The sequence below is a fragment of the Miscanthus floridulus genome, chromosome 16, assembly GCF_019320115.1.
Source record: "Miscanthus floridulus cultivar M001 chromosome 16, ASM1932011v1, whole genome shotgun sequence".
Lineage (NCBI taxonomy): Eukaryota > Viridiplantae > Streptophyta > Magnoliopsida > Poales > Poaceae > Miscanthus > Miscanthus floridulus.
The window spans coordinates 81,365,118-81,377,823 of record NC_089595.1 but is presented as its reverse complement, the minus strand read 5'-3'; the positions used below and the strand labels follow the sequence as shown (position 1 = coordinate 81,377,823).

The 12,706-nt window shown below is 50.1% G+C and overlaps 1 protein-coding gene across 1 annotated transcript; it reads left to right on the top strand.

Annotated features, from left to right (window-relative positions):
- Positions 1–3,628: 3,628 nt before the first annotated feature.
- Positions 3,629–6,978, top strand: LOC136512994 (probable serine/threonine-protein kinase At1g01540). The gene is made up of 7 exons (XM_066506995.1): positions 3,629–4,586; positions 4,698–4,802; positions 4,898–5,020; positions 5,139–5,309; positions 5,415–5,544; positions 5,655–5,864; positions 6,432–6,978. Exons 1-7 carry the CDS (start codon positions 3,943–3,945, stop codon positions 6,708–6,710), a joined length of 1,662 nt encoding a protein of 553 aa, XP_066363092.1. The 5' UTR covers positions 3,629–3,942; the 3' UTR covers positions 6,711–6,978.
- Positions 6,979–12,706: the final 5,728 nt, after the last annotated feature.

The window sequence follows — 12,706 nt, the reverse complement described above, 5'->3', positions numbered from 1 at the left end:
CGGTGCTGGTGGTCGCACCCAGACCGTGACCGCCGGCCGGCCGCCTAAATTTCGCCGGCGGTTTAACTCCCGTGCGGGGTCCTCTCCTCCGAGTTGTATAGCCCATGCGCTGGTGTCCCAATTGAACTGGCCGGCCTGATCCAGCTAGATTGTCTGTGTCGCGTGCCAGGACGAGCACCCAAGAGCACTCCTGAGACGTACGTACTCTTGCTTCTTTCTTTGGCAGAAAAAAACCTGGCAGCACCAGGATTGAAGCAGCTCTCGGTTAAAAAAAACCCGTACGTGTGAGCAAACGGCGGATCCGGAAATGCGTGTGCTCGCTGTACAGAGATCCTGTACACAGAAGCCGCAGGGCGGGAGAGAACAGAACACCAGCGCGGCGCGATAGCGACCCGTAACTGAACCGCCGGCTCTCCCGCAGAGCTCTCGGCGGCTTGCACTCTATTCGCTCAACTCGCAAGAGACCAAACCGGGTGGTGTCCATGGGGCGCGCGGCGAAGCATGAGGCGCGGCACACACCTCCACCTCCACGGCGTCGTGCTCGGCCGCTCGCGCATCACCTGACCTGACCAGCAGCTAGCACACCTACCTATCGGCCAACGAGCAGGGCAGCAGGCGCAAGTCGACAAGCAGCGAAGAAGCTTCTCTTGGCTGTGGCCTGTGGGGCTCCGATCTTCCTGCCGTTAAGACGCAGCAGCAACGGCGGCAGTAGTAATTAGTTACGGTACTTCTTACTTGAGATCTGTTTAATCTGTGAGCACAACTGTACGCGCAACTGCGCAAGTAATCCCAGGCCAACCCGGCATGCAGCGTCACTGGACCAAGATCTTTGCGATTCTAATTTCCATGCGGGGATGCCGTTGCTACAAAGTAATCCCTGCCGTGCTGTACTTGCTCCCCTCTGCCGTGGATTTACAAGGCAGCAGAGGCAGGTGACGCTGCCGTTCACCGGTCTGCACTCTGCACGCAGCAGATGGAATGGAAATATGGAATGATACCCGAACAGAACAGAGAGAGGTCCCGCGGCGTAACGCCCAATTTCGGCGTGGCTGTCCTCACTTGACACAGCAGACGAGCATGGGCATGGGCTCATGGTAGCACTTAGCAGTAGCTCTGAGAGCGAGACGTACACTTCCTCTAGCTATCACGCCAGCTCGCCAGTCCTTGGCGTGGCTGCTCCCGTCCAACCGAGCCCCATCCCATCCCACGAGGGCGCCTGAAGCTAAGCGGAGGTGGACAATGAATCAATGATGGCGGATGAGATTAGTCCTCTGATCGATCACAGTTACTGCTCATCTTTAGTACAATATCTGCTTAGATCTAGTATATATATCGTGGGGATCTAATGTATCCGTGATTCTGAAAATAAAAAGGATTGATTGAGAGCCCTTCCGAGAGACACCGTATCCGGTTACGTATAGGACAACAGATCGTACGTAAACGGGGGCCATATCTTTCGCGGTCGAAAGGACGGTAGGTACGTCCTCGCCCGCTGATAATGCCAATGCCGGGCAGGGCTATACCTATCGCTACAACGCTGCTGGTACGAGCTACCAGCTGTAGATACATACGGAGTACTACTACGGAGCACACCACATTCCATTCCGAACTGGCGAGAAGCTTAATAAGCAGGTGTTTTCCATTGGGCAGAAATGCACTCATTCGATCATTTGCCACTATAATATTAATTAATTTGCCCTAGTATGATCGTAGAGAGCTAAGCAGTCTATTGGGAGATCGAAACTAAGCACCCACTTGTGCTGCCACACACACTCATTGCCAACACTAAGCACTGCTGAGAGTCGTCGGAATCTTGCCACCGACGCGACCTCCAATTCCCCTGTCGCCCCACCCTCACTCAGCCATCGCTCAAAAGCTATTCGGTTCGCTGGTTTGTATCATTGTTGAAGAAATACTGTGGGTTGGTTTGTATGAGAAAAAAATACTGTTCCGGCTGGAAATTTACGATGACAAGCCACAGCCAAACGAACAGGCTACAAGACATGGGCTCCATTCGCATGTCCTTAAACCTGACTCGGTCTACTTCTTTTTTTATCTAGAATAGTATTTTTTTCTCATAAATTTATCTAGATTTATTCAGATTCCTCTAAATTCATCGCAGCGAACGGGAAAGAGCTCAATTTGTAGGGCTCTCTCTCTCTCTCTGTGCCAGTGTGGTAGGCATGCATGATGCACGCTAGAGATCAGGGTACTGCGTGCTGGAACGACAGCGCTACTCATTCGGCGTCATTTCGCATCACCGCCCTGCATCAAAATTGTCGGCAAACTGGGGAAGGCGACGCGTGTTCCGTTCGCCTTTTTTTCGTTCCTTTTATTTACCACACACACACACAAAAAAACATGGTGGATCATGCATTCATCGGGTAAGGTATTAGGGCGTACCAAAAGCCGTGTAGGAGACAGAGGCGGAGGACAACACACAGCCTGTTCTGGCAGTGGCAGTACTGGCCATCAGCCTGTTCGGGAGGCCGTATCGTATCGTGGATTATTTACTGCTAACTGGTTTGGTGTGAAAGAAAAACACAGTTTTCGGCTGGAAATTTACGATCGTTTACGAGCAAACGAACAGGCTACATAGTAGCACAGTACAGTACATCGTAGGCACCGCATGCATATGACCATATGCATGTATAATGTATTGTCCGCACCGTAGGCTTTGTGCATTATTAGCATCACAGAAAAAGTATAGGACCAAACCAAACGCTTGATGAATTGGCCACTCGTTGGTTAGTATCTTGTCCATGGCCATGGGCCGTACCGGTAGGCGTATAAATATGCCAACTAACATAACACCATACTTTCGGTGTCATCGGCCCCCTTGCACTAATCGCATTATACTCACTTACAAAGTTATAAGTAGACCATCTCAATCCAGACGTGGTGAAGTGGATTAAAGTGAAATTAAATTAGGTTCTATACCAATCTACTCTAACCCACATGTATCAAATAAGGCTTCTGAGTGAGAAAGCGAGTGAGAAAGCGGGGAAAGAAATCCATATACCCAGCTGATATCGGAAAATTGAATGGAGATTATTGTCGCAGGCTGGCAGAATGGCAGTGTACTCTGAACAGTCTAGGTGAACAGTAGCCGGTAGTCACTTCTAAAAAAAGGAGACGGGGAACACTGAACAGTGACTAGTGACCCCTTTTGGCGTCGTGCCGCCGTCGTGCAGTGAAACTTTTTGGTAAATCCGCCACGCATTTTGCCAGTTTGCCCAGCTGAAGCCGAAAGTCAGAACAGTAGGCAGTGCTGATAGTCCAGAGCATCCCTGCAATCGCTCCGCTTTTCCACCAGAGAGGGTCGTCGATGCCCGGAGCTGCAGAGGCCCTTAACATCCGTCCGATCTGCCAATGGACGGTCCAGATCAAGTTGGAGAAATCGCTGCGGACAACATCACCAACCTCCTACTACCCGCACGTCCCTACTACAGTTAATTCGAGCTTTAATCATCTCAGATCCTCGGTTCTGACTTTTGAGCGTGGCTTAATTACTCCAGGCTAGTTTAAACCCAAGATCCGCCTGTCAGACGGGCCCACACGCACAGAAACGGACAACCTTCCGCTTCCGCTTCCGCCTCCGCTGCCCAGCTCAACTCTCCCGGGCCTACAGGAAACCAGCCCCTCGGGGCTCGGGCCTCGGCTAAACTTCCTGTATCATCTCGTGCTCTCGCAGTCGCAGCCCCTCCTCGTCAGCCGTCACTAGTCCTCGCTCGTCGCTCCTCCCTAGCTAGCCATAGGCGGCAGTGAGTGACTCACTAGTGACCAGACCAGTGAGCTAGTGACTGTACCATGCAGCTGTAGCAAGCGAGGAGGAGCCTGGTGGACGGTTGGTAGGAGCAGCGCCAAGTGCTGTGCGTCCGGCCGGGCAGGCTGCGCGCGACGGCGAGCAGGAGGGAGCAGCACCGCCGGCCTCCTCCGGCAATGTCGCCTCCGCCGCCGCCGCCGCCGCTGCTGCGGAACGAGCTGTCGCGCAGGACGGCGGTGCTGGGCCTGCGCCTGTGGGTGCTCGTCGGCATCGCCGTCGGGGCCGCCTTCGTGCTGCTCCTCGTGCTCATCTCCCTCCACCTCGCCTCGGCGCGGCGGAGGCGGCCCAGGAAGGGCGTCGCGCACGCGCCGGCTGGGGCGGCGCCGGCACCGCTGTCCCCGTCCACCATCCCGCCCGTGTCCAAGGAGATCCAGGAGGTGGCCGTCCACGTCGGCTCGCTCCGCCACTACCTCGAGATGGGGCACGCGTTCCTCAAGGACGGCGGCGGCGACAGCGAGTCCGTGGCGCACGGGTCGCAGCGCGTGCACATCGAGGCCGGCAAGGGCCACCGCATGGTCGCGTACGCCGATGGGGTGGTCGGCCCCGTGGCGTCCGACGTGTCGGCGGCGGCGGCCGTCGTCGTGGGCCCCGAGGTGTCGCACCTCGGCTGGGGCCACTGGTACACGCTGCGGGAGCTGGAAGAGGCCACCGCCGCGTTCGCCCCCGAGCACGTCGTCGGCGAGGGAGGATACGGCATCGTCTACCGCGGCGTCCTCGCCGACGGCTACCAAGTCGCCGTCAAGAACCTCCTCAACAACAGGCGCGCACTGCCACTCAAAAAAACCCGCATCTTCTCGCGTGCGCCTCTCCATTCGGTGTGCGTTCGCTACTTTTTTTTTTGATTGACCCGCACGTTGCTCGCTGGATGCAGGGGACAAGCCGAGCGGGAGTTCAAGGTGGAGGTGGAGGCCATCGGCCGCGTCCGGCACAAGAATCTAGTCCGGCTACTGGGCTACTGCGCCGAGGGCGCCCAGCGGTACAGAAACAGAACCCTCTGCGCATTGATGACGGCTGCATCATAACTGCATTGCTTCTTGTGGTAATTTATTTGGTGGTTGCTTGTGATCTCAGGATACTTGTGTACGAGTACGTCGACAATGGCAACCTCGAGCAGTGGCTGCACGGCGACGTCGGGGCGGTGAGCCCACTCACCTGGGACATCCGGATGAACATCGTGCTCGGCATGGCGAAAGGGTGCCTGAATTTTTTCCACTGCTTTATTTCGTTCTGCTCCCCCATGTACTACCTCTGAACCGGTGGTGTATGTTTGGGTCTCTAATGAGAGATTAATTTGGCATTGGGGATGATTCAGGATCACGTACCTGCACGAGGGGCTGGAGCCGAAGGTGGTGCACAGGGACATCAAGTCCAGCAACATCCTGCTGGACAGGAGGTGGAACCCTAAGGTCTCGGATTTCGGCCTCGCCAAGCTCCTAGGGTCAGACAGCAACTACGTCACCACCAGAGTGATGGGGACATTTGGGTGAGCCGGGGCGGCTTTAGGTCCCTGATGATGAATCATGTTTGATCTTCTTCTTCCGGGTGAAATGACTGATGTGAATTCTCAAAATGCTTCTGTTTTTCAAAGCTGTGTGGCACCAGAGTATGCTAGCACCGGTATGCTGAATGAGAGGAGCGACGTGTACAGCTTCGGGATCCTGATAATGGAGATAATCTCCGGTCGAAGCCCCGTCGACTATGCCAGACCTACCGGAGAGGTCAGTGTGGTGTCTGTGATTCAATGAAGCAACGAGATCATGCTATGCTTTGCAATGCGAAATGTGCTTCTGAATTTGCCTGAGTTCCTGATTTTTCTGTACTGTTACAGGTAAACCTTGTGGAATGGCTCAAGAACAAGGTGACCAACAGGGACTACGAGGCCATCCTCGACCCGAAGCTGCCGGAGAAGCCTTCGTCCAAGGCGCTGAAGAAGGCTCTCTTGGTCGCACTGAGGTGCGTGGATCCTGACTCGCAGAAACGGCCCAAGATGGGACATGTAATCCATATGCTTGAAGTCGACGACTTCCCGTATCGAGAGGTGAGCCCTATTGCTAGTTGCTTCTTTCACCGTATATATATGAAGTCAATCATGCTACTCATTCGCTCTCAAGAACATACTCTATGCATGCTGAACTCGATCCCGAGTTACATATGGTGAAACACGCGCAATTGCCGGTTAAAATAATGTGCCGATTACCCTGTCCTACATGAATGCCTCACTCATGCCTGACAATATTAAAATGGTGATACCTTCTGCATCCGGGTTTTAAGAAACATGGACAGCAGGCGCATCAGGATTAAAATAGCACAATGTTGCTCTGATTACTTAGCTCTTTGTCTGACCACTGACCAAGTGTAAAATACTTGTCCGGACAGTGCCTGAACTGCCCGTTTTGATGTTAACTAATCTGTCATCAACGAATAACTATCCCAAAGAAAACAATATCACCATCCGGGCCATGTTTTACTGCCACCCATAGGCCCCTAAACTATTGTTGGTCAGATGCAGAGATGCTTTACGTACTGTTTATACACTCTCCATCTACAGAAGTTTCAGAGACCTGTTTGTTTCGGTCCCCGTCTTAGTGTTTACATCCTCCTGCAGGATCGTCGGACTCTTCGGCCGGGCAACGGCAGCCCCTTGGAGAAGGCGAGGACACCGGGGAATCCGGCGGCGGGGTCATGCGACAGCAGCTGCTACGGGGGCAAACACGACCACCGCGAGCACGCCGTCCAGATTAGTGCAGGACATGTAGCCAGCGCCAGCACGCGCGCACCTGCCGGGCTTCTGAGCTCTGCCCCTGCGAGCAACGCTGAGGTGCTGCAACTCTGCTTCGTCGGTGTCGTTTTGATCTGGTTCCGTCTCAGCCCTGTCGACGCATAATCTGTAGTGAAGGAGTGGTTGCCTTCCTAGGTTTTGATTTTGAACTGTACCGTGACTTGACGTAGATTTTGCCGCCAAAATGCCGAAATGTTTGTATAGAGAACTGCTCTTATCTCAGGCCGTAAGTTTGACTGTTCGTTGATTCGTGTACTGTTGTACAAAAAAAAAAAAAGCGTGTGTCCAACTCGGTGCATGTGCATCTTGTCTGTCCTCGCAGCTTCCCGGGTCGAAGCATGTCTCCGGTAACTTGAATACAGCTAGTTGTTTGCCAAGCAATTTTGAGCAATATTTCTTTTATTTAACAGAAGATGCCATGTGCATGATGTTTGCTTGAAAGACGCTGCATTTCGCAAGAGAAACTCATTATCGTGCCGGTCGGTCGGATTTTGGCTTGGGATTTTGAATTTAGCCACGAGCAAAATGCCAGGCTGGGCCCGGTAGCCTTCGACGCAGGCAACCCACTTCCTCGTCCAGCCCAAAGCCCATGAGCTCAAGATTGGATCAAAACCACGCTGCCCTCTCTACTCGCCTCTGGGAAGCCGGAGACCTCTGTTGATCCCTCGCTACAGGTAAGGATGAAAACGGTTGAACTCGATCGAAAAACTCTTCAACCGTTTTCTACTTTTACATTTGAAATACGAAAGCGAAAGCGAAAGCGGACAAGCCGAACACGAAAACGAACACGAACTTACGGAATATCTAGAATTTCGGAAACGAACCAATTCGAGCGGAATTACGTCGAACATGGTCGGTATGCGAAAATTCAATACGAAATACCGACCCACAGTGCATAGCATTAAACAAGTGCACGACCAAATACATAACAAGTTCACAACTAACAAGTGCATGATCTAGTTCAAGTGCATAGCATTAAACAAGTGCACAACCAAATACATAATAAGAGAGATGAGACTGGGCGCCGTCTATAAGAGAGGGCAGCTAGCCACCAGTAGAAAGAATGCAACTGCGTGGTGAGCAGCCTGTAATTGGGTTGTATGACCTATGCAGTTGGCCAAATTCGGTTTAAACTGAATTTTGAATTCGGAATATTTCAAATTAAAAGTAGAAAAGTAGAAAACGGTCGAAAAATGTGTAAACCGTTTTCTACTTTTACATTTGAAATACGAAACATCTCAAATGCGAAAGCGAAAACGGTAAAGTCGGACAAGAAAATACGGATTCGATTGAATTAAATATAGAAGACGATATATTTCTGTTCCGTTTTCATCCTTAGCCACAGGCACAGGACGAGTGAGTCGCGCGCTTCCCCGGCGACGGCGAGTGCCATCGCATTCTGAACCGTAAAGTTTCTCCGGCCTTTCTGACGGATCTTGGCGGCGGATGGAGGGGGACAAGAAGCACCTTTCTGGCCTTGGTCGCACTCGGCCGGCAAGATCCATCCCCGTACCTGCGATCCAGTCTGTACGCAGCAGCGGCAGCACTCCCCTGCTACGCTTTGACCTCCCAAAGAGGTAACTGGTGCCATGGTGCGCTCGAGAGATTGGCAATCAGATCCATTTGAGGTTTGGAACCCAGGCTCTCAAGCACCGACGCCCCACAGGCCCACATCATGATCATGAGTATAGTAGGGCATCGGTTTTGTGGTCACCTGGACCGTTTGCCGGCCATATGCTGAGTGCCTGCGCTATCCTGCCATTTCCTCAGCTGCATTTCGTTCGCTAATGCCATGTTTGGATGCATATGTATCAACTTCAATCTAAATGAAACCTAATTTAAATTCACTTTAATCCACTTCAACACATGTAGATTAAGATGAATACATGAATCCGCCTCCGGTGCTTCTTTTTTTTTTCATGTTTTGCAGGATCTCACGAGCGGATCTTGTAGAGTTGTAGGACAGTACGACAAGCTGCATACGGTTAGAATCACTTCACCAACAAGTTGATGTCCTTCTTAGGTCTCGCAGTCTGTTTGCTTCATCCTTCTTATGCCCGAGCACACCCCAATACCCCATGTTATAGGTAAGGATGAAAACGGAACAGAAATATCCCGAACCGAACCGCATCGTTTTCTATATTTAATCCGATCGAATCCGCATTTTCTTGTCTGACTTTACCGTTTTCGCTTTCGCATTTCAGATTTTTCGTATTTCAAATGTAAAAGTAGAAAACGGTTTAGATATTTTTCGACCGTTTTCTACTTTTTCTACTTTTAATTTGAAATATTCTGAATTGAAAATTCGGTTTAAACCAAATTTGGCCAACTGCACAGGTCATACAGCCTAATTACAGGTTGTTCACCACGCAGCTGCATTCTTTCTACTGGTGGCCAGCTGCCCTCTCTTATAGACGGCGCCCAGCCTCATCTCTCTTCACCTCACGAGATGGTGCTAAATGTCAGAAAACCAGCAGCATCTACACAAAAGCCCACCTGGGCCATAGCCCATCAAGCTCATCGGTTTAACCCCCACCTGTAAAGTCAATCATTTGATAGTTTTTGCATCAGCTGAATAAATCTTTGTTACTCAAAAGAAAAATCTGAATAAATCTTTAAAATAAAATACTACATCTATTCTAAAAATATTAATAAAATTATTCTGACTCAGTTCGAGTTCATGTTTCTATAATATGCACTTGTTAATTATTATATGCACTTGAACTTGATCATGTATGCACTTAGTCATGCACTTGGTCTACGGGTTGGTATTCCGTATTGAGTTTTCGTATATCGACCGTGTTCGACATAAATCCGTTCGAATTGGTTCGTTTTCGAAATTCTCGATAATTTGTAAGTTCGCGTTCGTTTTCGTGTCCGGTTTTACTGTTTTCGCTTTCGTTTTTGTATTTCAAATGTAAAAGTAGAAAATAATTTATGAGTTTTTCGATCATTTCCGATCGTTTTCATCCTTAGTTATAGGTTCATCGAGTAAATGGATCACACGTAGTTCCAAAGTCTAAGATGTTTTGACTTTTCTATATATATATATATTATATACATATATATATTGTTTTTACTATATATCTTGATATAATAGTGTATATCTAAGTGGATGGCAAACTCTATGTTTGTAGAAAAACCAGAACTGTCTTATAATTTAAAATAGAGGGACGGAGTAGCTAGTACATGTTTGGTCTCTGCCGGTGCTTGGCGGTTCTCACCATCACCTATCTGCCCGCTGCAAGGGTGGACACATTATATGGCAATGGGTGTATAGATGTACACCAAATGATTTGTACCAAAAAAATTGCAGTTAAGGTGCATATGCGTACCGTCTTCCTCACAAAAAGAATATAATTCAAGATTTGAACCAAGTCATTTTTTAAGTTATTCAAGTTTATAGAAAATAGTATCACATTTATGTCTTACTGTGTTTAATCTGAAAATATGTTATATGATTAATCTAATAGTACTTGTTTTGTATCATAAATATTACTATTTTTATTGATTTGATTTGATCAAACTTAATTAAAATTGTTTGATTCCTAAAAACCAATAATTACAATTTTTTATGGAAGGGTAAGAATTACATTTTTTTTTCTAAGGAAGGAATATGTGCATACTCGTTACTAGGCTAGATTATACATGTTTGAGCCCAAATATGTGTAGCTGCACAAGTGCCCAGTCCAAGCCTCTCCGTAGTCCCTCTCACCCTCTATGATGGGCTGGACTGCACAGGTGCTCCCTCTTGTTGGCAATTGGCCCAGAGATGCACGCAGAAGCACCATTCCTATGAGTTGTGACTCGTCATCCGGTTCTCTCGGTATTAGCTTCTGTCGCTATTTAGGGATTGGCCCGAAGCCGAAGCGCGCGACACGGTGCCCATTCCGCCGCAGTACTCAACACAAACCCTTCATAGGTGGAGTCGATCCGGTCAATGGTATTATTAACAAAGGAATAATTGATTCAAAAAAACAAAGGATGAATTTATATACATATAATTTGGAATATGGTATTTTTTCAAATGAACAGTCCAAGGTGCTATATCTTTGTCTCTTCAATAATGATTAGATCCTAGCGTCCGGACTGACCAACCCGCTCGCCGCTTCGCCCCACTCAACCTCGTTGCTCCTTCCACCAGATCCACTGCGCGGCGAGAGATCCGATGGTGGTGGGGACTGAGGCGTCGGCTCCAGGAGCTACGGGGGGCGGCTGCGTGTCCTACCTAGAGCCCAGGATATCGGCGGCCATGAAGGGGTCCCCGTCGGCCTCGTCGTCGGCGGAGTCGATCCGATCAATGGTATTATTAACAAATGAAGAATTTATATACATATAATTTGGAATATGGTATTTTTTTCAAACGAACAGTCCAAGGTGCTATATCTTTGCCTCTTCGATAATGATTAGACCCTAGCGTCCGGACTGACCAACCCGCTCGCCACTCCGCCCCAATCTGCCTCGCTGCTCCTTCCATCAGATCCACTACGCGGCGAGAGATCCGATGGTGGTGGGGACTGCGGCGCCGGCTCTGGGAGCTATGGGGGGCTGCCTGTCCTGCCTGGATAATTAATATACATAACTTTTGTTGTAGAGTTCAATTAGAGTTGTTTGAGCAAGGTTGCAAGGTTTGGTTGACTTCATAGGTTTCCATCCACTTGATAAAGCAATTCATGCAAAGATATGACTTATCATTTCATGTGACTTTTTTATTCCAAACTTCATGAAACTTTTCCAGTGATCCATATAGATGGGTATTGATGTGAGGCACATGAAGATATTCCAATAACACTAGCCAAGCATATATCTTGAAAAGGCCTATATGTAAAGCAAGGGTGCAATATCCGAGTTTAGGTTGGGGCTCATTTCCATAGGTTTGACCTTGACATCTCCATCACCACTGAACATGTCATGGTTGAGCTCAAACCCATTGCTTAACTGGTGACAAACACATGGGGTGTTACAGGGGACGCCCGCTCGGTAGGAACCAGGAGACGTGCGGAGAAAAGCAACGCAAGGCTCACAAGTCAAAACATATCCGCTCGGTAGGCAAGGAGCAGTAGGATGCTCCATGCGGGTCATGTCAACTCCGTCACGAATGATGGACCTAGATTTCACTTGAACAGATCCGATAAGAGCTCCCCGAACCCGTCACTTGAGCCATCAAGACGGGAACGCTACTGCGTTTCTTGTCTGAACGACAGAAGACTGGTTCCGCCTCGCCCGACGTCCGAGGGCGGGCTCCGCCTCGCCCGACGACCGAGGGCAGACTCCGCCTCGCCCGACGATTACACCCTGCACCTTCATAAAGATGAGCACAGGGTACGACATGAGATTCGAGTCAAACGTAGCACCAAGGACCATGCCCTGCGCCGCGGTAGGAAAGTATCGCCAGGGTACGATGGGATGGGCGCTTTAGACCATTCTGGTATGGCAGAGTCCGAATAGTGTTGTAGGCGCCGCCTTCAGCCCTCGGACACGGAACCTGACATAGACGTATGACAACCACTACGGTCCAGGAAGAGACTTGCGCCCTCTACAGTGACGGACGTACTGTCACCGCGCCATCCGCTCCCCACAGGGCCACAGGTCAACACCGTTGTTCGACACGCCGCCCGGAGGGGGGGACGGGACGTGGCCACTTGCTGATCCGGTAAAGGCATGGCGTCGCTAGGACACGGGCACCCGACGAACGTGCCAATCCCTGACACCGTCTGGCTGTGTCAGCAAGGCTGGCTCAGCGGAAAAGGAGGGTCCAACACCTTCAAAGGGGCTTCTTGGCCTCTGGTTTTTCTCCCATATGTAACCCATGCTCCCCCCTTGATCTATAAAAGGGAGGGCAGGGCCCCCCACTAAGGGGATCGACTCTTGACAGATAAGTTGAACACACAATGCTTCACACACAGCTGAGCAGCGACCAAGCACTCGGCGACCTTTTCGATCATTCCATCAGAGACTTGGGACTCATCCCTCTCTCGACCGTTTGTACCCTCTACTACGAACCATTTTCGGTATTAATAACACGAGCAGCAGCAGCAAACTGGACGTAGGGACGTTCAGCCCGAACCAGTATAAACCTCGTGTCCTTTAGTGCACCATCC

Bases quoted from the DNA above. Each gene is read 5' to 3' on its own strand.
- LOC136512994 (XM_066506995.1), top strand. From the start codon at position 3,943: ATGTCGCCTCCGCCGCCGCCGCCGCCGCTGCTGCGGAACGAGCTGTCG. The intron at 4,803-4,897 runs GTACAGAAACAG...TTGTGATCTCAG, and splicing joins TGCGCCGAGGGCGCCCAGCG to GATACTTGTGTACGAGTACG. The intron at 5,865-6,431 runs GTGAGCCCTATT...ATCCTCCTGCAG, and splicing joins ACGACTTCCCGTATCGAGAG to GATCGTCGGACTCTTCGGCC.